This window comes from Mastacembelus armatus, chromosome 8, assembly GCF_900324485.2.
Source record: "Mastacembelus armatus chromosome 8, fMasArm1.2, whole genome shotgun sequence".
NCBI classification, from domain to species: Eukaryota; Metazoa; Chordata; class Actinopteri; order Synbranchiformes; family Mastacembelidae; genus Mastacembelus; species Mastacembelus armatus.
The window spans coordinates 3185682-3212147 of record NC_046640.1 but is presented as its reverse complement, the minus strand read 5'-3'; the positions used below and the strand labels follow the sequence as shown (position 1 = coordinate 3212147).

General features: G+C 41.8%; 1 protein-coding gene across 1 annotated transcript in view; it reads left to right on the top strand.

Moving 5' to 3' along the window:
* prr12b (proline rich 12b) overlaps positions 1-25113 on the top strand; it is a 99646-nt gene extending 74533 nt beyond the window's left edge. The window contains exon 16 of the mRNA XM_026326087.1: positions 24315-25113. Coding sequence (XP_026181872.1) covers positions 24315-24449 — 135 coding nt within the window. The 3' untranslated portion in view covers positions 24450-25113. The remainder of the gene's footprint in view (positions 1-24314) is intronic.
* The last annotated feature ends 1353 nt before the right edge of the window (positions 25114-26466 follow it).

Sequence of the window (26466 nt, the reverse complement as noted above, 5' to 3'; positions counted from 1 at the left end):
ACAGCAGTGTTCATATCCTCTAGCTCACAAAGACATAAAGTGCAAAGGCAGAAATATCAAACAGCGTGCAAGTTTAAAGTATTTACCAATGTGTATAGCTGAAGCAAAAGTGTCTAATGTGGCAAAGTTAAAATTAGCAGTATAATACAGGCTATAGTATATACATATTTACAAAGTAGTGGCAGGAATGATTATCTCAAAATATTGCACAGTCCTGTTGATGCACAGAAGGATGAATGGAGTACAACAAAAATGTTGAGTTGTATAGTCTTATGGCTGTTGGGATGAATTACCTGCGTTAGCGCTCCTTCCTGTAGTGTGGGTGTATCAGTCTGCCGCTGAATGAGCTGCTCAGCACCTCCACAGTCTGGTGCAGTGGGTGAGAGGTGTTGTTCATGATGGACGTTAGCTTGGCTAACATTCTCCTCTCACCCACCTCCTCCACAGAGGCCAGCGGACATCCCTGGACAGAACTCGCCCTCCTGACCAGCTTGTTCAGTCTCTTCCTGTCCCGGTCAGTGCTTCCCGCTCCCCAGCAGACAATAGAGTAGTGGATAGCAGAGGCTACCACAGAGTCATAAAAAGTCCTTAAGAAAGGCCTGCTCATTCAAAAGGACCTCAGTCTTCTCAGCAGGTGGAGACGACTTTGACCCTTCTTGTAGAAGACATCCGTGTTGTGGGAACAGTCCAGTTTATTGTTGAGGTGAACACCCAGGTACTTAAAGCAGTCCACCAGCTCAATGTCCGAGCCCTGGATGTTCACCGGTGTGTGGGGTAGTGTCCTTCTCGGGAAGTCAATCACCATCTCCTTTGTCTTACTGGTGTTTAAGCACAAGTGGTTGTGCTCACATCAGTCAACAATTCTATGATGACAGCCATGTACTACAGCTCATTCCCCAACAATGGCTGTGTCATCGGAGAACTTCTGGAGATGACAGCTGCTAGAGTTGTATATGAAGTCTGAAGTGTAGAGGGTGAAGAGGAACGGTGAGAGCACTGTTCTCTGAGGGGCCCCAGTGCTGCAGACCCCCAATGTGGGGGTTGAATCTGTTGAAAAACTGTTTCAACTCATCAGCCCAGCAGTGATCTCCATCAGCTGTCCCTCTAGCACCACTCTGTCCATGTCCTGCTCCAGCCGCTCCTCCAGCTTCCTCTTGTAGCTGTCCTTGGCCCACCTGGTCTTGTGCCTGAGTTCACGTTCAACTCTTCTCATCTCCTCTCTGTTCCCTGAAATTAAAGCCCTGTTATTCTCGTTCAGCAGGGCCTTGAGTTCAGGAGTTACCCAGGGCTTGGTGTTGGAGAAACAATGTACCCTCCTAGTTGGCACAGTGTTCTCCACACAGAAGCTGATGTAGTCTGTGATGCAGTGAGTTAGGCTATTGATGTCATCTCCATGAGAGCTGCAGTGTTTCCCAGTTAGTGGTCTGGAAACAGTCCAGTCCCTCAGTCTCTCACTGGCCTTATCACTCCACACTTTCACAGACCTCTTCTGTGCAAGTCCTCTTCTAACCCTGGGTGTGTATTCAAGGAGCAGATGAGGAGGGGCAGTGGGGCAGAGGTGTATGCATGCTTTTCCTGGTGTGGCACTTCACATATTGGGTGAAAGTAGAGAGAGTGGAGGAGAGCAAGGCGTGATTGAAGTCCCTGCTGATGAGCAGGAGGGACTGTGAGTGTTGAGTCTGTATCTGGGACACTGTACTGTGCAGGAGCTCGCACGCCGCTGTTGTGTCAGCCAAGGGAGGAATGTACACATTAACATTTTTATTACAATGAAAGGTTATACCTTACATGCCTTATTTTATTTTAGAAATAGCATACCATAACGAGCTATGTAATACATAATGTTACAGTACTGTTTATCTGATAATCAGGACAGAATATGGACAGCACATTTTTTGTCACTATTATGCTAAAATGGAGAGATACTATATTTATTGGCATTATAAGGGTCATTCCAGAATTGGAGGACATTTGGGCTTCAAATTTCTTGAAAAATAAACCTTCACTTTTCCGATTTTCTGCTACATATTCATGAATAATAGATAATAAACTATCAAAAGGCTTGATTAGTTCAGCTTACAGATCAATTTTACAATTTTTTAAAATAATTTTTTACATGATTTATCTGGTGTTTACAATACTTGGTGCAACAGGGTTGCAGGTAACAGGGTTGCAAATCCTTACAAATGTTAGCTTTCTCTCAGGAGTAGAAGCTAGCTGTTTATCTAGCTGTTACAACTGACCAAGAGGACAAACTTGCTTATGTAAATCAGTGAAGAAAAAATGCAAAATAATCCTCCTTATTCTGATAATATGGGTTGCATGAGGTAGATTGAGACATTCAGTCAAGGCTAAATATGTTATGAAAATATGAAAAATAGAAGAGAGGACATACCTTTGCTCTCCCCATTCTTTTGGAAAACTGTTTGATGATGTCAGTCCAACATCTCATGTAATTCACTGCTTTCTTCTTCTTCTACCATGCTAAAAAGGTTATGGTAACAGGGTTGCGTGCATGTTGTGGGACACACGTTCCATGAATAATTATTATTATTGGAAATATTATGTTTATTAAAACAAATGATTCCACAGTTACAAGAGACAGGCATGAAACAAATACCAAAAAAATGAAATTAAAATTTGATTTTTTGAGATTAAATTTGGTCATTAAGGGGGTGGGACAAGAGAAAATTAGCATTTTAGGGGGTACTCCAGACATATTTGTTATTTTTAAAACTATTTTCAAGCATTCTTTTCTCTTAGATTTTTTAGATTTGATCTCAGGACAAGTAAATTTACCCGGAAACTACATTTTTTATTATTTTGTATGTGGATTATTTAAAATTTGATGGGTGGGACGTAAAATGTCCTCCAATTCTGGAATGACCCATAAACTGAATATTTAATGTGTTTGGATGTAACATTGTGACTGTTCTTGAAAAAGCTGTGGAAAAGCTCTGGATATACCTATGTGAGGATGAAGAGAGAAGGGGTCGGTGAGGAGTGGCCAGACAGGTTGAAAGAAAAGGAAAAAGATAGAAATAAATGGACACAATGTCTTTTCTAGATTTGCCAACTTCATTCAGAAAGCCTATGAATAACTACAACTGCCTGATTTGGAGTAAAACATGCTTTTACTATGACTATCTTGTTAGGCAAATCATTAAGCACACTAGTTTCTTCTCAATAGTACCCACAGCAATCTAGATGGTCACAGTGAGGAAGACAAGGAGGCAGAAGCAGAGGCAGGGCCAGCAGAGGACCTGTCTGAACAGGCAGACACTGAGGGAGAGGGTGCTGCAGTGGTACTCCAGGGTGCCCAAGGTCAAAAGAAGAGGAGAACTTACATGGTGTTAGAGGAGTATTTAAAGAGGAAGGAAGTCAGTGAGGTAGAGAGAGAGAGCAGAGAGGGATGACATCACATTTTTTGTCTTGAGTATAGCTCCAGCTGTCTACAGGCAGGCAGTGCTGGATTAAAATTAAAAATGCAGGAGTTCCTTGATGAGACAGAGTTTGGGACTGTGTATATTTAGCAGTCACACAGCTTCAATTTTCTGTTTTGCTGTTTTTGAATGCTTTTCCTTTAGTTAATAAATTGTAATTGTAAATTGATATTCTTTATATAATTTTCACTTAATCAGTGTTCTCAATATATTGCATCACAATGCAATCTCTTGCAGAGATGCAATGGGATGAATTTTATGGTAACTGGTACATAAGGTACAGAGCAAAATCATTTTCAGGTATACAAACAATAATCACCTTTAAGCTTATGCTAAATGCCTTGTATAAGCCTTTTTTACTTGGAACTTTATTTACCACCCACATCTGGAAGCCAACTTAGTTTATTATTAGACACTTATTGAGGTATGTTTAGTTTGTTTTGATGATTTCAATGTTATTAAATAAAATATCACTGTACCAATACATTGTTGTTGTATATGTGAATTGAACGTCAAGAGAAAATGCAAGAAATATGGATTTATGTCACTATGTACAAGAAAAAAATTAACAGTTCATTTGGTGTATTGATAAACTATGGGTCTTGATGAAAATTAATGTTCAGTAATGAAATATGGTGATTTTAAACAGACTTTGGACTTAAGTGTTCTAAATTTCAGATTGAAAACTAAATATTAGAAATAAATATTTTACACAGACAAAATCGTGATGGGTGCCCAGGGCTCTTGTTCAGCAGGTGAGCTGAGGATGCTCACTCTTCTGCGCTTGGGAGGAAGTTAGAGAGTAGTTGAAGACTCGTGGGTGCCCTTGAAGCTGACAGCCTGGATAGGGCTGAAGAAGGTAAGGCTTAATTGGGGAAGGCCTCATCAGCCACAACCACGTAAGGTACTAGTCCTAGGCCAGGTGCAGAAGGGAGAGGAGAGGCTGATGGACATGAAGGTCATTTGACTTAAGGGTTTTACCAAGTTGGGAGTTGGCAAAATTCTTCTATCACTGTTGCTGCCAAACCCAACAACATCAAGAGAAAGAAAGCTGTAATCTGTCTGTGGAGATTCTCAGTCGTCAGGTGAAGTTATCTAGAGGTTGAGGCAGTAGTTTTTAGGTCGAAACATTTTACTACTTATCTGAGTAGGTGCTCATTAGGTGAGCTATGTAAATTGGGTGACAGTCGTTAGACTCACACTACTGAGTTGGTTTCACTTCACACCTGGCCTGTTAGGCTTGTTAGTGAACAGAAGTGAGCTCAGGTGAGGGTCAGATGACAGATGAAAGGGCAGCCTGGTAAATTGAAGACAAGTTATGTCTGAGCCCTCCACCCCTGTTAAAGGAGTGGTTTTCCACTTGAACATATATAGCTTCTCTGACTCCTCTCTCAAACCACCTATCTTCTCTGTCCAAAATATGTAAATCACTGTCTTCAAATGAGTGTCCTGTCTCTTTTAAATGGACATGCACATCTGGTCCTGAGTGGCTGCTCCTCCTGTGCTGGGCCATCATCCTGTTAACCAAGTGGTTGTTTGGTTTCTGCAATGTAGAGTTCTGAGCATTCTTCCTTACACTGGACAGCATATACTGCATTGCTCCTATTTTTGATGTCCAGTCTTTAGGGTGAGCCAGACAAAATGCCCAAAAATCCATTTAAGCCTTTTGGGAAACATGAGATACCTGTTCACTTCAAACCCACCAACACACTGAGACAGACACTGCTTCACCCTAAAGACCAGAATGTGGGTCTAACGACTCTTACCCGATTTACATAGCTCACCTAATGAGCCTATTTGGGCTAGGGTGGAGTGAAACCCACCTGAAAGATAAATTGGAGGTTCCATACCAGCTTTCTCTCAGACTGATGAAGCAGCTCGGATGGCTAGTTAAACATTTCAACCTAAAAACTAGAAGGCTAGTTGCCATGACTAGAAAATCTGTAAACTGCATCCACAAGGGCTAGGAGTACTAGAAAAGCTGCCCTTAAAACACTGTGACATGGGGTTGGGCGAGGCCAACTGGAAGGAAAGCATTGTGCTTTCCTCTATGTATGTGCTTGTATATAGCATGGGAAATTCCAACATTTACACTGCTTCTGTTGGACAGAGCATGTGTGATCCCTTCATACTGTCCCAGATAGCCAGATCTGTAGGCCGCTCTGACTATCAGTGCCACAGTTGAAATTCCAAGGTGAATACTGGCTGCAGTTGTTGTGAAAGAATAACAAGTGCTAAGAAATTTGCAAAACAATTCACAACCAAAGTTGAAAAACAGAAGGGTTTTTACCTTTGTTTCATACCATATCTGTTAACACTCTGGGGTCTAAGGGTGTTTTGGGGTCCTGGACAAGTTTTGACATGCCCTGACATTTGTGCTTTTTTCAGTTGCTTTTAAACATATTAATGGCTGAAGTCTGATAACACTGTAATCAGCACAAACTGGGCTACAATAAATATGTGAGTAGCAAGTTTATACATAATTGTGTTTTTGAGAAAATCATCTTGTTCACTCATTCACAGAAAACAATACCCTTATTTAAATTTTCTAAGACACATTTTTTTAGTAGAAAAGACATGCAAGGAGGCGTTCCTGATCATGAATAATCATGTGATTTATCTGAGAAGACGAACACATAAAAAGAGATTATTTGTTTTCGAATTGAATTTTTTCATTTAAAAGAAGACATTTCAAGCTTTTATGTATATATTTCTCATGTCTTTGAGGCAAGTATTCACTGAGATTCAGCATGTTTTATGTCTGTGAAGAGAGATGACAGAGACACAGAAGTGCACCCTGTCTGTTTTCTTTATTTTACAAAAACACAGTTTGTTGTTATTATAAGTGTACACAAATAAAATTAGACCCTTTACAGATTCGAATGATATATTGCTCTTATCTGTACGATCAAAACTGACAGTAATTTAAGTTCGTTTTGGCGATGCCACAAAACGCACCGGCGCGTTTGTCGACCCCGAGGGTTAATTAGCACTGCTATGCAGATGACACTCAGCTTTATCTATCTATGAAACCTGATAACACAAACCAGTTAGTCAGACTTCAGGCATGTCTAAAGGACATAAAGGCCTGGATGACCAGTAACTTTCAACTTTTAAACTCATATTTAAAACTCATAACTCATAACTCTGTATTTGGGACTAAAAATCTCAGAAACAATTTTTCTAAACATACAGCTTGGAGTTAAGGTTAGAGGAGAGAGAAAAGAACAGCAACAATAAACAACAAATAGACACTGCAGGTTGGTGGGGCCAGTAACTGCACATCAGCAATATACAGCTCCAGGACCAGGGACACCTACAGAAGGTACAGAGAGAGAGAACAGAGAGAGAGAGGGAGAGAGCATGAAGTTAGACATTCAATGGTGGAATATACATGTGAGGGGGAGGAAAGGAGAGGAGGGGAAGGGAGGGGAGGAGAGGGTTAGGGTGGGGGAGCTCAGTGTGTAGGGGAGCTCAGTATCCTGGAAGACCCCACCCATCCAGGTCACAAACTGTTCTCCCTCTTGCCTTCAGGCAGGACGTACAGCAGCCTGCAGCGCAGCACTGTCAGGTTCAAATTCTGTTCTGTATTGCAGCTGTGATGTGTCTGTTGAATGACAAAGGAAATCTTGAATCTTAAATGTATAGGCTATAGCTAATTTTAAGTAGCACTCTTTCACCCAAAGAAAAACAATGAGGCAAATAGGAAAATGTAAATGTCTAATCTTCTGGAGAAACCTGCTTACAAGTGAACTGGTACATACAGTGGTAGCAGGTTCTCCGCTGTGGTAGGCTGCTACAGTGCTTCAGACCCTACTACTATACTGAGCACAGGGTCTGAATACTTATGACCATGTGATATTTCAGTTTTTCTTTTTTAATAAATTTGCAAAAATTTCTACATTTCTGTTTTTTTTCTGTCAAGATGGGGTGCTGAGTGTACATTAATGAGAAATAAAAAAAAAACTTTTTTGATTTTGGCAAATAGCTGCAATGACACAAAGAGTGAAAAATGTAAAGGGGTCTGAATACTTTCCGTACCCACTGTACTTTTACCGTGACTGTTTGTCATTGTACCGGGGCACGGCATGTGTTATACTATAATGTATGTAGGTGGCGCTCAGTTTACGCTTGCATGTACTGCGGCCTCCGCATGCACAGACCATACTGTAGTCCACACTATAATTAATGTGATTATTGTTTGTGGATCGTGGGTTACTTTAATATTTTGAAAATTTTCACTTGACTTAATGAGGACATTCTAAACAGCAACATTAGTTGTTGCAGTAGTTCCAAATACATTTTGTGACAAAAGTATTTGATTGTTTTATTTTTTTCCAATATAATGTACTTTTTAAATGAATGACGTTCTATCTTTCCTACAGCAACAGTAACACTCAGACACTACAGGAAAGGTTTGGTGGTAAACAATGTTATGCCTTCATGCATGAGACACAAGTACACAAGTATACACAGCAAAATTGCCAATGTTAAATTAACACTCAGAGTTTATTGTTTATTTAACACTGATGATTTTGCTGTGTAGGCATGTAATGTTTAAGAGATTCCCTGAAGTATATTGCAGTCCCTGACTGAAACAAAGCAAGGCTGGAGGTTTTCACACCTTTTCAGGTGGAAAATCCTCTCCATGGCAACCAATCCCCACCCCCACCCTGTACCTCTCTGTTGAACAGTTCGTTTTGGGGAAATTATTACGATTTACCATGAGGGAAAAGGACTTTTATTTTACACAGCCAAAGGATGTACACAAAAGCTAAAATTTAAGATAGAAAATAAAAACAGATAAACCCCTCCTTGAACCGCCACCTTATTGTGGTGGAGGGGTTTGAGTGCCCTTATGATCCTAGGAGCTATGTTGTCCGGGGCTATATGCCCCTGGTAGGGTCTCCCAAGGCAAACAGGTCCTACGTGACGGACCAGACTAAGAGCGGTTCATTGACCTCTTATGAAGCGACAATGGAGGACTGTGACGCTGCCCGGCATGGCGAAGCCGGGGCCCCACTCTGGAGCCAGGCCTGGGGTTGGGGCCCGTTGGCGAGCGCCTGGTGGCTGGGTCTCCCCCCAAAGCCCGAAAGAGCGACGTGGGGCCGCCCTTCTGTGGACCCACCACTCGCAGGAGGATCCATAAGGGGCTAGTGCATAGTGGATCGGGCAGTGGTCGAGGATGGGGACTTCGGCGACCCGATCCCTGGATGCTGAAACTGACTCTAGGGACATGAAATGCCACCTCACTGGGGGGGAAGGAGCCTGAGCTTGTGCGGGAGGTCAAGCGGTACCGACTAGAGATAGCCTAGGCTCTGGAACCCAGCTCCTTGAGAAGGGCTGGACTCTCTTCTACTCTGGAGTTGCTCGCGGTGAGAGGCAGCGAGCTGGTGTGGGCTTGCTCATAGCTCCCCAGCTCAGCCGTCCATCACCCAAGCCGAAGTCACTGAGGTAGTTTGGCAGCTCCTCGGTGGCAAAGCACCGGGGGTGGATGAGATCCGCCCCGAGTACCTCAAGTCTCTGGATGTTGTTGAGACAGTACCCCTGGATTGGCAGACCGGGGTGGTGGTTCCTCTTTTTAAGAAGGGGGACCGGGGGGTGTGTTCCAACTACAGAGGGATCACACTCCTCAGCCTCCCAGGGAAGGTCTATGCCAGGGTGGTGGAGAGGAGGATTCGGCCGGTGGTCAAACCGGATCCAGAAGGAACATTGCGGTTTCCGTCCCGGCTGTGGAACACTGATCCAGCTCTACACCCTCTCGAGGGTGCTCGAGGGTTCATGGGAGTTTGACCAAGCAATCCACATGTGTTTTGTGGACTTGGAGAAGGCATTCGACTGGGTCCCTCGTGACATCCTGTGGGAGGTGTTCCAGGAGTATGGGGTCCGGGGCCCTTTACTGAGGGCTATCTGGTCTCTGTACAAACGGAGCAGGAGCTTGGTTCACATTGCCAGTAGTAAGTCAGACCTGTTCCCAGTGCACGTTGGACTCTGGCAGGGCTGCCCTTTTTCACTATTTCTGTTCATTACTTTTATGGACAGAATTTCTAGGCGCAGCCAGGGGCCGGAGGGAGTCCAGTTCGGGGACCACAGGATTTCATCTCTGCTTTTTGCAGATGATGTTGTCCTGTTGGCTCCATCGAGCCAGGATCTCCAGCATGCACTGGGGTGGTTTGCAAACGAGTGTGAAGCGGCTAGGATGAGAGCCATGGTACTCAACCGGAAAAAGGTTGCCATCTCCAGGCCAGGGGAGAGATCCTGCCTCAGGTGGAGGAGTTTAAGTATTTCGGGGTCTTGTTCATGAGTGAGGGAAGGACGGAACGTGAGATTGACAGACGGATCGGGGCATCGGCAGCAGTAATGCGGTCGGTGTACTGGTCCGTTGTGGTGAAGAAGGAGCTGAGCCGGAAGGCGAAGCTCTCGATTTACCCGTCAATCTACGTTCCTACTCTCACCTATGGTCATGAGCTTTGGGTCATGACAGAAAGGACAAGATTGCGAATACAAGCGGCTGAAATGAGCTTCCTCCGTGAGGAGCTCGGTCACCCGGGAGGAGCTCGGTGTAGAGCCGCTGTTCCTCCACATCGAGAGGAGTCAGTTGAGGTGGCTCGGGATGCCTCCTGGGTGCCTCCCTGGGGAGGTGTTCCGGGCATGTCCCACCGGGAGGAGGCTCCGGGGAAGACCCAGGACACGCTGGATGGACTATGTCTCCCGGCTGGCCTGGGAACACTTCGGTTCCCCCCGGAAGAGCTGGAGAGAGTGTCCAGCGATGGATGGATAAACCTTGCGAACCTACTTTACAGCATAGTGCAGCAAAATCTCCTGTGTTAAATAAACATGCTCAAAGTTGATTTAACCTCCTATGACCTGGCGTCCACATACGTGGACATCATATTTTTTGTTATCTGCACTGTAAAACTTCATTTTGTGTCATTTTCTCTCTTTCACAAAGGTTAAGTGTGATCCAACTGTTCCCACAGACAAAAAGGACATACGTATTTTGGAGTAGTAGCTTTGGAGCATTACAAAAAAACAAAAGCAATAACAAAACATAAGCACATTATTTACTGGGTACATCTAACCCCAAATAGCTAGAAGAAATCTAAAATGCAAGCCAAACCAAAGCTCGGGTCTTAGGAGGTTATGGTATGAAGGAGCCCATGAAGGGATTTGTATGTGAGGAGAAGGATTTTAAATTCTATTCTGTATTTTACAGGGAGCCAATTAGGAGAAGCTAATATAGGAGAAATATGATCTCTCTTGCTAGTTCCTGTCAGGACTCTGGCTGCGGCATTCTGGATTAACTGGAGGCTTTTTATGGAGATACTGGGACATCCAGATAGTAATAAGTTACAGTAATCTAGCCTTGAGGTAACAAATGCATGGACTAGTTTTTCTGAATCATTTTGAGACAGGATGTTCCTAATTTTGGCAATGTTATGCAGGTAAAAGAAGGAAGTTCTAGAGATTTGTTTTATGTGTGAGTTAAAAGACATGTCCTGGTCAAAAATAACTCCAAGGTTTTTCACAGTAGTGCTGGAGGCCAGGGCTATGCAATCTAAAGTAGCTATATTGTTAGAAAAGCTGTTTCTGAGGCTTTTAGGCCCAAATACAATAACCTCTGTTTTCTCTTTGAATTTAAAACTAGAAAGTTACTGGTCATCCAGGCCTTTATGTCAGTTAGACACGCCTGAAGAATGGTTAACTGGTTTGTGTTAACAGGTTTGATAGATAGATACAACTGTGTGTCATCTGCATAGCGGATTAATAGAGTGCTTCCTAATGACATAGCCTAAAGGAAGCATGTACAGGGTGAACAGAATCGGTCCTAGCACAGAGCCTTGTGGAACTCCATAACTAAGTTTTGTTCGTGTGGAAGGTTCATCATGGACATGGACGAACTGGAATCTGTCCGATAAATAGGATTGGAACCATTTTAATGCTGTTCCTCTGATACCAGTTACATGCTCCAGTCTCTGTAATAAGATGTTGTGGTCAATGGTGTCGAATGCAGCAATAAGGTCTAGGAGGACAAGTATAGAAACAAGTCCATTAACTGAGGCTAAGAAAAGATCATTGGTAACTTTTAACAGTGCTGTTTCTGTACTATGATGTGCTCTAAATCCTGATTGAAAATCTTCAAATAGTTCATTCCTGTGTAAGTGGTCTGATAGCTGCTTAGCAACAGCTTTTTCTAGGATTTTAGAAATAAATGGCAGGTTGGATGTTGGTCTATAATTAGCCAAGACTCCTGGATCAAGACTAGGCTTTTTGAGTAAAGGTTTGATTACTGCAGTCTTAAAGGCCTGTGGTACGTAGCCTGATACTAGAGATAAACAAGTCTAATAAAGATAAGTTCATTAATGGCAGGGTGTCTTTAAGCAGTCTAGTCGGGATGGGGTCTAAGAGACACGTTGATGATTTCGATGAAGCAACTACTGAGGTAAATTCAGAGAGATCTATGGGAGAGAAGCAGTCTAAACATAACTGAGCTCCTACAGATGATTCAAGAGCTACTGTAGTAGAAGATTCATTTATTGCAGGTATAGGAAGCATCTGCTGAATTTTATCTCTAATAGTTGTGATTTTATTTGTAAAGAAACTCATAAATTCATCACTGCTGAGAGCTAAGGGAACACTGGGCTGAACAGAGCTGTGATGTTTTGTCAGCCTGGCTACAGTGCTGAAAAGGAACCTGGGATTGTTGTTATTTTCCTCTATTAGTGATGAATAGTATGCAGTTCTGGCTTTACGGAGAGCTTTTTATATGTTAATAGACTGTTTTTCCAGGCTAGAAAAATTTCCTCTAAGTTTGTGGAACGCCACTTCCTTTCCAGCCTTCGTGATGCCTGCTTTAAGGTACAAATATGTAAATTATACCATGGGGTAAGTGTTCTCTGATTCACTAACTTCTTTTTCAGAGGGGCTACAGAATCAAGCGTTTCACGCAGTGAGGTTACAGCGCTGTCAACAACATGATCAATTTGGTAGGGAGTAGGATTGAGGCAGCTGCCCTCCACTATGTTTATACTTGGCATAGATGCAAATAAAGATGGAATCATTTTCTTAAATTAATTAACAGCGTTGTCGGATAAACATCTGCTGTAGTGGAATTTTCTTCCAGACGCTGCATGATCCATCATTTTAAATTCGAAAGTTGGGTTTTTAGTTTTAGTTTTTGTAAAGTGCCTTGAGATGATTTGTATTGTGATTTGGCGCTATACAAATAAAATTGAATTGAATTGAATTGAAAGTTATTAAAGAATGATCTGACAAAACAGGATTTGGGGGAAAAATTATTAGATGTTCAATTTCGATGCCATAGGTCAGAACAAGATCAAGGGTGTGATTAAAACAGTGGGTGGGTTTATTAACGTTTTGAATGAAACCAATTGAATCTAATATAGAATTAAATGCAATGCTGAGGCTGTTATTTTCAACATCTACATGAATGTTAAAATCTCTCACTATAATGACTTTATCTGATCTAAGCACTAAATCAGACAGGAAGTCAGGGAATTCAGTTAAAAACTCTGAGTAAGGAACAGGTGGACGGTACAAAATGACAAGTAGAACTGGTTTTTGTGTTTTCCAGTTTGTATGTGAGAGACTAAGAGTGAGGCTCTCAAATGAGTTATAATTGTTCTGAGGATGAAAGTTTAATAATAAGTTTGACTGGAAGATTGCAGCTACTCCTCCACCTCGACCTGTGCTTCGAGGAACATGATAATTTTTATGACTGAGGGGGGTTGATTCATTCAGACTGACATATTCATCCTGCTGTAACCAGGTTTCAGTAAGATAAAGTAGGTCAATTTGGTGATCAGTTATCAAATCATTTACTAACAGAGATTTAGAAGAAAGGGACCTAATATTTAATAATCCACATTTGACAGTTCTGTTTTTCTGTTCAATAAGAGTAGTGGTCTTAATTTTTATTAAGTTTTTATGAATAACTCCTCTTCTGTTAACTTCTGATTTGATTTATATGTTCGAGGGGCAGACACAGTCTCTATGTGGTTTGAAGGGGGCGGCGGCTCTAAGGAAACTGCAGAGAAGCGTTTTAGACTGAGTCTCTGCATCCCGGTCCCCACCCTGGATTGTCAGGCTTTAGGTCGGCTAAGAAACTCGGCCAAATTTCTAGAGATGAGAGCTGCACCATTCAAAGTGGGATGGATGCCATCTCTCGCTATCAGACCGGGTTTTCCCCAGAAAGTGGCCCAATTGTCTATGAAGCCCACATCGTTTGCTGGACACCACCTAGACAGCCAGCGACGGAACGACGACATGCGGCTAAACATGTCATCGCTGGTCAGATTGGGGAGGGGTCCAGAGAAAACTACGGAGTCCGACATTAATTTAGCAAAGTTACACACCGACTCAACATTAATTTTAGTGACCTCCGATTGGCGTAATCGGGTGTCATTGCTGCCGACGTGAATAACAATTTTCCCATATTTACGATTAGCCTTAGCCAGCAGCTTCAGATTTGACTCGATGTCGCCCGCTCTGGCCCCAGGAAACATTTGACTATGGTCGCTGGTGTCTCTAGCTTCACGTTCCTGACTATGGAATCGCCAATTATCAGAGTCGGTTTCTCAGCGGGTGTGTCGCTGAGCGGGGAAAATCTATTAGAAACATGAACAGGCAGGTGATGAGCCGTGGGCTTCTGCTTAGGAGTATGTTTCCTTCGGACCGTCACCCAGGCTAATTCTCCGGGCTGCTCCGGAGCTGCCCTTGGACCGCTAACAGACCCTGAGCTCGGTGGCTCCACACCAGCTAACGGGGCTAGGCTAGCTGGCTTTTGTTCGAAGGTGCGGAGCCGCGCTTCCAAATCAGTGATCCTCGCCTCCAAGGCTAACAGAACCTTACACTTAATACAGGTATCATTATCGCTAAAGGAGGCAGAGGAATAACTAAACATGTGGCACACCGAGCAAGAAAGAGAGAGAGGGAGAGGCCATGTTAGCAAGCTAACTAGCTAGCTAAGCTAACCGGTAGGCCAACGAGCGCTAAGTCAGGAAATAGCAACAAACACCGGTCAAAACAGAAAGGTACCCGACCAGCACCGGAATGCAGCAGCCAGTGAACCGTTCAAAGTCTAGCCGGTTCCCAGGTGTGCCAAACTACAGCTAGTCTGCCGCCAGTCTGCAGACGAACCACACAACACATACAACACGACACGCCTGCAAGACAAAAGTGATTCGCTTACCCGGATGTTCAGCTACTCACCTCAGAACTCAGCCACTACCAACATCAAGTGCAATTTTGAGTGCAACAGTCAAGGCTGCAGTGTTCATATCATAGATGTGCACAAAAGCTTGAAGGTTAAATAACAGTTTGGGCAAGAGGTTGGTGTGTCAAAATATTTTGTAACTTCATTCATAAATTAAAAGATATTTTTAACTTATTGACCAAAGAAGCATCAAATAGCTAAAATATCACACACCCATGCAGTAGATCAAAATCTGCTTCATTTAAGAAAATTTGTAAACGATCCAACTCTTCAGGTTATGTAGACTGAAGAATGAAAGGTTCTGGTGATGGGCAGGTGAAGCCTCATATAGAGCTGAGGCTTTCCTTCTAATTGTTTTGAAAAATATTCAAAGCTTCAAGGCTTCAGTCTAAGAACAGTGACATCTGGTGGCCAAGTGAAGCCATAGCAACCTCTCAAGTGCATGACTGAAGCACTGACAATCGTTTCAATCCCATGTCAGCAATAAAAGTTTCAATAAAAACTGTGTGGTCGTTTTAATCTGCTAATGATTTTGTTAAAAAGTCTATACAAACAATAAGACCATAGTTGTTTCCTGCTGCAGCTTTGCAACTGATTATGGTGTTTGGATGAACACAGAAACATCTTTATTTTTATTTAGTGTTTTAGTCAGAAAACCTTTGAAGATAATGGTTTATCAGTCATTCAGGGACTTGTATTGTATTGTAGTTGCCATCAAAATAGGCACAAATCATCAAACTTACCAATGCTCTCCAAATCTCTCTCTCCTCACAACCCAGCATTTTTGAGTAATATTGATACATCTTATGTAGAAAGAAGCTGTCAAGCCAAGGAAATGCACTGAAATGCTCTGACCCAATAAAACATATTGAAACACTGAGCTAATAAAAAGTTTCACAACATTTTGAACCAATGAAGCACAAAGTGAAACAGCAATGACTTTCAAGCTTCAGACATCAACAGTCACTTGACAGTTGTGTTTTGATACAAGCTCTGACACAGTGTTTGTTTCAAATCACTCTTCTTGAGGAAGAGTGACACAAGCTCAGAAGATTCGATACCATTTACCCATCATTACCATGATCGAAACCTGAACCCAGAATTGGATCATTTGACCTGAATCTAACCTTGAACCAGCCTCCCCTTGTCAGTATCGTAAGTCTTTCCGTTAATTTCCCTGACCTTGTTGCCTGTACAGTTGGACCCTCCATACTGGATATTGGATAAAGGATACTGGACATCGGACATTGGATATTATTACTGTGATTCACTGTTTGATCACTGCCATTAAACTACTCTGCTTCACTCCTCTGTCTGCTCCGATCTCTTCAGATGTCTCACCACATCAACTGCACATCAAGGACTACAACTCTTCCGTCATCTTGCCAACTCACCTGCATATCCAGGATTACAACTCAGTGTCCATATTGCCTACTCACCTGCACACCTGCTTCTCTCTAGCCCAGGGGTCACCAACCCCAGTCCTTGAGGGCCACAGTCCTGCTTGTTTTCCAAATATCCTGCCCTACCCACTGCTGATTACCTGGAGCAGATGTGTTCACCCAATCAGAAACTGAAAGGGCAGGGATAGTTGGAAAACCAGCAGGATCATGCCCCCCTGCTCTAGCTCTCCTGCACTGACACACCCATTTAAACCAAAACATTCCAATCACCAGATCTTATTGCTGCTCCAGTCTCCTGCTCTCCCTCAGCCCACCTTCAGCTTTCTCAGAATAAACAGACTGAACCAATCTTGCCTGTTCGTATCTTTTGAGCTCAAATCTTTAAAAAGCTAAACTCTCACAGTACTTTCTGGCTAACAACATGAACTCACAGTACAGGTGAGATTGGGAGGCTTAAGTCAAGGGAGCCCTGGTGCCTTCTGAGAATAAATTCATTTCCCTTCATACCACAGTAGATAAGTTAACTAATTCGTTTACTTGTTTTACCTCCTCTCAATCCAGTTCACCTACTTCAACTCCTGATCTAGTTCCTACTCTGTCAGCCCTCACCCCAGTCCATTCTCATGAAGCATCAGTCTGCCTCCCAGAACGTTATTCAGCCAATCCAGTTCACTGCAAGTCATTTTTACTTCAATGTTTACAAGCTCCAGTTGTCCAGCTTCCCAGATGAACTCTCCAAAGTTGCCTTTATGTCCCTCCTCATGGACCATCTAGAGACAGAGGACAGCTGCAGAATGGGCCTGCGAATCACCAACGTGTATGCCTTTTGACAAGTTTTCTGAAGAATTAACTAGAACATTTGATCCATGTAAGCCTAAAAAGGAGGCAGCATTAAAGATCACCCAGCTAACTCAAGGCAGGTCAGTGGCAGAATACGCTATCAAATTCTGAACTCTTGCAGCATGATGTGATCGGAATTGGTATGCATTTTTTGATATGTTTTATGCTGGTCTCTTTGGAAAACTTAAGGATGAGTTTACCACTCTGGAACAGCCTAAGACTTTCAATGAGCTTATTGACAGCTAACAGCATAGATCATTGCATCAGAGAAGAATAAGTGAGATTGTTAACAACCAGACCTATTCCCTCACACTCCACCACCACCAGAAAACTTCAACTCAGCCATCTGCTCTTCAATGCATCAGTCTAGACCAACCGTCATGCCCCAATCCATATCACCTGAACGACTGCAGATAGGAAGAATGCATCTTACAACTGAGGAAAAGAGCCGTCGATTCTGGGAAAATGTGTGTCTATATTGTGGAACCCCAGGATACTGTGCTGCAACATGTCCAAAAAAAGGAAAAGCTCAGCAACAACCCACGTCCAGCTATGATAAAATCTGTCAATCCCTGACCATTAACCTCTGTTGTGTTTCATCTCCCTAACCAGAACCATTCTCTTCCTGCCTTCATTGATTCCGGAGCACAGAATTCATTAATGAACAGCTGGCAAAGAATCTTGGACTCCACCTGGCACCCCTGCAGTCGCCCATCCAGGTAACCGCTCTCAACAACCACATAATTCACCCCTGTTCTAGATGCACTAAACCAATTAAAATGACCATAGATAACCACCAAGAAATCATCACTTCATGTCATTTATTCCCCTCAGCTACAGTTCTTTGCGCCACCTGGCTTCAGAAACACAATCCTCATCTGGACTGAAAAACCGGAAAAATAATTGGCTGGACCCAATCATGTCACAATTCATGTCTCCGTGCCTCTACCTCTGTCTTCTCTGGACCCCTGATCAACATGAGAGTGGATCTGTCATGTGTTCCAGAGGAATACTTGACAGGAGGTTTTTAACAAGATGAGGGCTACTTCCACATCAGCCATATGATTGTGCCATTGATCTTCTCCTGAGTACAACTCCCCCTCGTGGTATTCACTTTCTGCCTCCAAGAGAGAGGCCACGCAAAAATTCCCTCTACGAGGCATTGGCTGCATTGGCTGCAGGGCTCATCCATTCTTTATCTGGACGACAATCTGATATTCTTCAAATCTGAGACCACGTGAGTAAGGTATTGATAGACTACTCCAGAATCAGCTCTACGTCAAGGCCAAAAAATGTGAATTCCACTACTCAACAGTTTTGTTCCTCAGGTCCTGTCTGCTGGGCAGACAACAATGGACCCCTCCAAGGTTGAAGCAGTAAGGGAAGGGCCAACCGCAGATAATCGAAAAGTCTCAAACACTTTCTCGGTTTGCAGTTTTATCTGGCATTATAGCACCATCGCCAGTGCCCTCCACCAATGCACCTCTTCCAGAATCTGGTTTCAATGGTCACCAGAAGCTCAGAAGGCCTTTGATCAACTGAAGAACAGGTTCACCTCAGCCCCGATTCTAACCCTGCCGACCCATCTTGACAGTTTATAGTAGAGGTAAATGCTTCGAGTTTGGGAGTGGGTGTGGTGCTCTCTCAACGAGGCGAGATCGACAATAAGGCCCTTGTGCCTTCTCTCGTCGACTGTCCTCTGTGGAACACATTTATGACATTGGGGACAGAGAGCTATGGTGAAGTTGGCACTGGAGGAGTGGCACCATTGGCTGGAGGGAGTGGTTAACAGATCACAAGAACCTTGAAAACCTAAAATCTGCTAAAAGACTAAACTCCACACAAGACCTGTGGGCATTTTTCTTCACCAGACTCTACTTCACTCTTTCATACAGACCCGGAACCCGCAACTACCAGGCTGACGCCTTGTCCTGCCAGTTTGAGCCACCTGAATAAGACTCAGAAGCCAACTTTCATCCTGCCAACCTCAATCTCTGCAACATAGAAAATTAGGTTTTATCTGCTCATGCTTCTGCTCCCTCTGCTTGTCCACCTGACCACTTATATGTGACTAACCTTCTACAATCTAAGGTTCTTCAGTGGTGCCACTCCTCCCATCTCTCGTGCCACGTGAGAGTAGCTCAAGTGGCACATGCTTCAAAGCCACCACCATCATTACGGTCCCAAAGTAGTCTTCTCCTTCCTGCTTCAATGACTACCGTCCAGTTCCACTTACTCCCATCCTCATGAAGTGCTTCGAACCGCTAGTCATGCATCACATCAAATCTGTCCTCCCCCGGACCCCTTCCAGTTTGTGTATTGGTGCAACCACCGATGATCCCATTTCCACCACTATCCACACAGCTCTCACTCATGTGGACACTCATATTGGAGAATACTGTCGCTGTTGCTGTGGAATTGGCTGTTGGACTTCCTGACTGAAAGAGACCACAGGCAGTACAGGTTGGCAGTAACACATCCAGCATGATCACACCAAACACAGGGGCCCCCCAGGATGTGTGCTTAGCTCCCTCCTCTTCACTCTGCTGACCCATGACTGCAAACTGGCGCACAGCTCCAACCTCTTCATTAAGTTTGTGGATGACACAACTGAGGTGAGTCTCATCAGCAACAGAGATGGAACAAACTACAGGAGTAAGGTGAGCTAACTGGCTGTGTAGTGCAGAGACAACAATCTAACAATCTATCACTGGCCAAGAAGGCATAGCAGTATCTCTACTTCCAACGCAAACTGAGAAGAGTCACAGAGCCCCGACCCCCATCATGTGCACCTTCTACAGAGGCACCATCGAGAGTATCCTGACCAGCTCCATCACTGTGTGGTACGGCGCCTGCACCGCATCCTACTGCATGACCCTCCAACGTATAGTGAGAACAGCAGACATGATTGTCTCCTCTTCCTCCAGGACAATTACAGCACCCATCTCACCCATAAAGCCCTCAGCATTGCGGGCGAACCCCCCCCCCACACACACACAAACTCTGACCTCATCTGTCATCATCAATGGGAAGAAGATTAATAGTGATGACTGACTGATGAAGGTTGAAACCCGTCAGTATTAGCTCTTCCAACAAAGGGTAAAGAAAGTGCTCAACAGAAATTTCAGTATGGGTTTATCTTAATGTTTAGCTACTACCTATTATAAAAGTAAATTACAGTCAACACTTTCTTCAGTGTTGTTCATATGCTTCTGTTCCTTATTGACTCATTTGTTTATAGTGCTTTGTTATGCTGCCATTTGGTTCCTTAAGTATTGTATCTTCTTTTACTTAAATTTAATGGCAGTGTGTTAGAGCATGAAGTGTCAGTTGATGCTTGATGGCTAATTGTAGTGGGTAAGCAGGATAATTGTACCTTCATTATAAGCCATGTTTATGGTTTAATTAATATGTGGCAAACAGAGACTTATTTGCTTTTATTTTCTTTAAGGTCAAAACACTACAAACTATATATCAGAGATCATTTTCTTTTTAGGTTGCTATTTTAACATGTCCTAAGATCTAGGACTGTTTTATTTTTTTAGTTCTTCTAGAGCTTTGTTACTGATGCATAATCAATGCCATTTCTCTGACCACAAATTGAGTTTAAACTTAAAATGTTCTCAAGGATATAACAGTGTAAACTCCTACTTTGTATCAACAGCTTTTTAGGAAACGTTAACCTGACTCCAAGCTTCAGCTAGGCCTTTTTGAGATTCTAAAGTGGGATTTTTAACCTTTAAGAATTGCATGAAACCCTGGTGAACTAGCTAAATCAACTTATTTTGATTGAATTAGGTCTTCGTTTAACTCTAGCTTAATTCGCTGTAAGTTATTCTGGGCTCTTTTGCCTTTATTTCCCTGTCAATCCGCATTTAATTCAAAAGTAAACTTAAATTCTATTACCTTCTTCGTTTTCCACCCTAATCATAACTTTATTTAAGGAATTAAGTCTATTTATTATAGTCCTTCTTTCAGGAGATTATTCTCCCCCTAGATCAGGACCTCACTCTTCCTTGGCAGACCACCAGACCACCACCACAACCTTGGAAGAAAAGACAAGATAAAAGCAGTATTCCAAATCCACTTTTTTTCCCAAGATAACAACAGAAAACGCTGAAATCTACAAAGTTTTCCAAAATCTAATGATTTCTAGCCAATTCTGCAAATTGTCCCTTTAAGTCTTGCAGATCAATCTTTCTTCTGGGTGAATCTTAGCAGGAGATGGACACCTGCATGGCCTGCAGCAGGGCTGAAGAAAAAGACCTCAAGCTCTAAAAGACCAAAGTTTTTATAGGGTTTTTGTTCCTGCTTTACTGGGCCCTTTCTGAAGAAGTATGTGCTGTGCTCCACTATTCCTCGTATTTTAAAAGTGCACAGCACGTATTTAAAATAACAAGCGAGTAACTAACGCTTTGGCAGGTACTGACCCTCAGTGTCATACCTAAGCTAACCAACAGGTCTGAAAGGTCAGACCACAACCCCATCTTGGTTATAATTGTTAAATGTCAGCGCTTGTTCTATAGCAACCGTTAGGCTATGCAAGCTTGGAGATGAGGCCCACCTGCCTGTTGACAGGATGAGGCTGGGGTGGCTAGTATCACCTTGCACAAAGATATCATATTATTTCCATGGTTTGTGCTTTGGGCCAGGTGCTTTGATGTTTCGTGCCATCTTGCACAACTGTTGTGGCTACACTTGAGGCAGGGGTTTCCTGTTTGCACGAACAGCCATAAGTTCAAAAGTTTATTAGATTTTAGCACTAACTGTTGTTTGTATTAAGCTGTGCCTCATAGTTACTATTTTTTTAAGTTCTAAGTTTTTCACTAAAATATATATTTTTTCTTAAACATGAACACCAGGGCAAGCCTGGGATCATGAACAGTGGCACTAATTTGACAGGCCAGAGAAATCTTAATCTTAATTCCACCTATTTCAACACCTTAGTCCCTTTAATGAATTCAATTTAGTAATTAAATTATTCCAGATGCTTTACTGGGGCAGCACAGGGGCTTAGTGGTTAGCACTGTTGCCTCACAGCAAGAAGGGCCAGGGTTCGCAACTTGCCAGAAACCTTTCTGTGTGGAGTTTGCATGTTCTCCCCGTGCTTGTATGGGTCTACTCCCACAGTTCAAAAACATGTATGTTAGGTTGATTGGTGATTCTAAATTGCCCATAGGAGTGAGTGTGAGTGTGTGAGGTTGTTTGTCTCTATGTGGCCCTGTGATGGACTGGTGACCTGTCCCCCCTGCCTTTCACCCAAAGAGAGCTGGGATAGGCTCCAGCAGATCCCGTGTCCCTAATTAGGAATAAGCGGGTATAGATAATGGATGGATGGTTTACTACAGCTATTAGAATTTTAATTTTAGCACCAGCAAGATATATATGGTGAGCTAATAAGGAGGTGTATATCTTATTGATCAGAAATGCAGCAATAAAAAATTATATATCAAACCATTCACAATGAAAAAACATGATTTCTCCAAAAGGTAAATTTTACTAGGACTCTTTTATTAATGGTGTTTTTTTGGGGAAAAAAAGATAATTTCTTACAAATATCATGTATCTCATACAGTTAAAGAAATTTAGTTTAAAATATTATACATTATTTACCCTACTATTACTACTGTAATTCCTTTATTGCAAAATATGTGCACAGTATGAGAGAATACCTGGGTTTAATACAGCATTACAGATTTGTCTGTAACATACCTTCACAGCAGTAAAAGCCGCGAGAAACGTTGTTCTTATTAAATTTTATTTAAGGTTATTAAAGGTTAAAATGTGTAATATTTAGAGTAAGCAATTAGCCAAAAGGGAATATAGTATTCAGAAATATGTTGTCATTGGTGTATAATCGCTGGAAAATACTAACCATTGCATTTTCTTAATCTTAGGATGAAACTCTGAAATCTACACATTCCCTGTGTAGATTTCAGAGTTTCATCCTAAGAAACCAACCTTTTCATGGAAGCCGCCATGTTACAACACCATGTTTTCAGTTTATTTTCTACAGCGATTCCTAGCTAATGCCTTAATTTAGAGGTGTTATTAAAATGTAGAGTCCCTTGATGACTCCACTTAGTCATGGCAGTAGCTCATTTTGATTAGCTGCCATCTCCTTCCAACTGGTAAAACATTTACAAAGGTAGTATTGTAAGGTTAAAACATCAGTCTGGTCAATTTAAAATATAATTTTATGAACTGTTCATGACAACTTCATGACTACACAAATAACCATGCTGTGACTGGATTCATTGAAGTCTATTTATGCACAGAAATTTAATGTGTGAAATTTACATTTATTAATGTATTTAAAGAGAGTAAAAAACATTATGATGAAATATACAACTGCAGAATAATCTGCAACTCATTGTGTGTTATGTTAGAAAAACTGAAAAGTGGCTGTGATATAGCTTCTATGAATTAAACAGTTTTTTTGTTTTTCTGTAAATAGGGGGCAGATATTATAATCAGGGCCGATGCTAGTGGGGTGAAAGGTGGTGACAATTATAGGGGCCCTCAGTGCCCAGGGGGCCCCACAAACTCTGGCAGTTATACTCTATAGGCCCCTGTTCTGTGAATAATTCTAATATTTATATTAGTTGTATGCCGGAGATTTTAATGAAAACCACAGAAACATGCACTTTGATGAAAGAAGTTTTCCAAATATCTGCTCTTCACTGCTCCCTAAAAATGGTTTATTTATTAATTATTCAGTCAGTGACAAACATCTGACGCATCCAATAAATCGTAAGTCCCACCCTAGCTTGTGAATAGGACCAATCAGTGTTCGAGTTAGAGATGAACTTGGTGGAAGAGTTGGAAACTGACTGACTGATTGAAAATGAAATGAAAACATAAATCAGGGTACCAGAAACGCCATGACAAGAAGGAGAGGGAGGCCAGAAGAGATGCTGTATCCCAGTATCCCAGTCAATCAAGACATTCCTTACAACAGTTTAATGTAGCCTATTGTCATTTTGCTGCTCGATTTATTTTCGTGGGAAAAGTACCATCTACTGCTGTTGGGCGGGTACTGTCATTTTTTTTCGTTGCCGGGTGGGGGCCCACATCAATATTTTTTCAGGGGGCCCCGAATCTTCTAGCTACAGCATTATAAATTGATATTTCTTTCTGCTCCTTTTCATTCATAACTTTTTTTTCTCTCTATTTGTTAATTTGTATTGTATTGCATATTAAATTAATTAAATAAATTATAGAATGGAAAACATAATTTCAGGGGAGAGTTTAAAACTGAAGGTGTGCACCTCACACACCTACAGACATTTAAAGCCAGTTGTTACAGATTTGCGTTGATCAAACTTGTTTAGCTTTTGCTAGGGTTGCATTGTAACCATGTATGTAAGTGACCTGATGTTTTCTGAACAGACGGACAGTATTGGACAGGCAGCAGAGGACCCTGGCCAGGAGGAGGTGGTGCAGCAGTGCATGGCTAACCAGGATTGGCTGGAGAACCTCTTCAACTCCTTCATGGATCTGCTTAGTCTCAGTGCCAACGTCTGATGGAGGACCCTGCCTTTAACCTCACTCATTCACTTGCAGTGTTAAGTAGATGGAGGCATCCAGAGTTTGTGAAACAAAAGAATCACATTACAGAAGCTGCATGTCTGCTATGAGTGAGATCACACTCTTCTGTTTTATCATTAAATCTATGTCAAAATATCTTGGTTTCAAGAAACGTATTGAAAGATGGAAGATATAGATATGGATAAAAACTGGGGTAAAACTAATGTGGTCAGCACTACAGAAAAGATTTCTGCCAAGAAACAGACTATTGACACACACCCAAGCTTTCTATAAGTATGTATTGATAACTATGGTTTGTATCATTTATACAAAAACATTTTTAAAAGTTATTGTCCTAGAAGGGATTATTATTTTTGAAAAAAAAAGTTTTAGGGGTATGCATAAAATACCTGCAATTTTTTCTTCTATCAGAGCGACAGAGGTAAAACTTTGGTTGAATGTGACAAAGGAGAGGATTACAGGACTATGTGATAGTCTGTTGTTTCTACCTGCCTCAGCAAATGACTGAGCAGAAATGTATTTAAAACTAAGTTGCATTATGTTTGTTCCTCAAAAGACAACGAGAAAGAAGATTTAATGCTTGTTAAGATGAGGAGCAAAAAATAAAGTAGGACTTTCTTAAGGAAAGTCTGAGATAAAATGGTCCAAAAGCATAAATGTAACTTTAATGTGAGTCATTTTAATCTGTTTGTTGTTGATTGATATTTCCTATTATTCAACTTTGCTGAGGATATTCCTGCACAGCCTGTTGTTTTGATGTGTAAATATTGTATAGCTACTTAATTCTCTAGTTCCTGGTTGCTGTTCTGTACATGAAATTCCTGTATTTAACATAATGAAATAAATGTGATGATAAATAAACAAGCCTTTGCTATAGTCATTCACTTCACATTTCACTTTAGAGTATGACAAATGCAAGTGGATATGAGCTGATACAGAGGCACTGCATAAATGATCCACAAAATCCAGTGACCTTTCAGTTTCTGCTTTATGAGAGGTGTGATCAATATTAAGAGGCATAAAAACAGAATAGTTTACATATATGAAAAAAGGCAATAGAGGGATTTGAAACCTTTTTTTCTCTGTTCAGTATTTTTTTTACATTCACAAATCATAAGATGCATCTTGTTTTTTTAACATGCTTGCAGTGATGTAGCATACTGCATCCTATTCCTTGCAACTGTGATTTTTTTCTTCAAGGCATGAATGGGAAGGAAAATCAACTGCTTAATAGTCAACAGTATAATTTTCTGTTTTCTGTCTATAGCTTTAAATGCAGAGAGAAAAATCCATATATACCATGAAATTTGATGATTTTTTTCCCAATTTGGTCAATGTAACAGGACAAATTAAGGGGCCATGCACCTGTTAATACAGATAATGAGGGAAAACCTGACTTTAACTTAAATTTCAAGAATATGGAACCCAGGTCTCTGGAAAGAAGGGTCTTAGGTTGGCCTCCACGAATATGTATTTGATGTGATAGTGTGAAATTTACAATTGTTATAAAGGATTTTAGGCTGTGGAATGCAATTAAAAGGTTCCAAAGAGGCCAACCTCCGTTGGGACTTCAAAATGTATGACAAGGGATATGTGGACCAAAAAAGTAATAGGGGGAATAGGCTTAGAATGAAGGACCACAACAGGAAGAAACTATGTAAGGTATGTAAGGTTGGGAACAAAGAACTATAGTCAGTGTATGCCTGGGCATCACTCAGGCTTATTTGTAACTGTTACAAGTGCATAATAAACCTTTGGATCAGACTTTGTGAACTTGAGAGTTTGATTTCAAACACTGGAAGAAGAAGGTCCACAGTGTCTGTGGAGGGTTCAGCGGCTGCATGTGTGAAAAAGGTATGTTCTTTTAGTTTTTCAGACTGATTCTACTGTTGCACATTACTTTTCTGCCGATTTTTCTTAAACCTTTCCTTATTTGTGCAATGCTAGCCAATGAAAGCAGATACAATATTCAGTATGAAAGTTTTAATCCCTG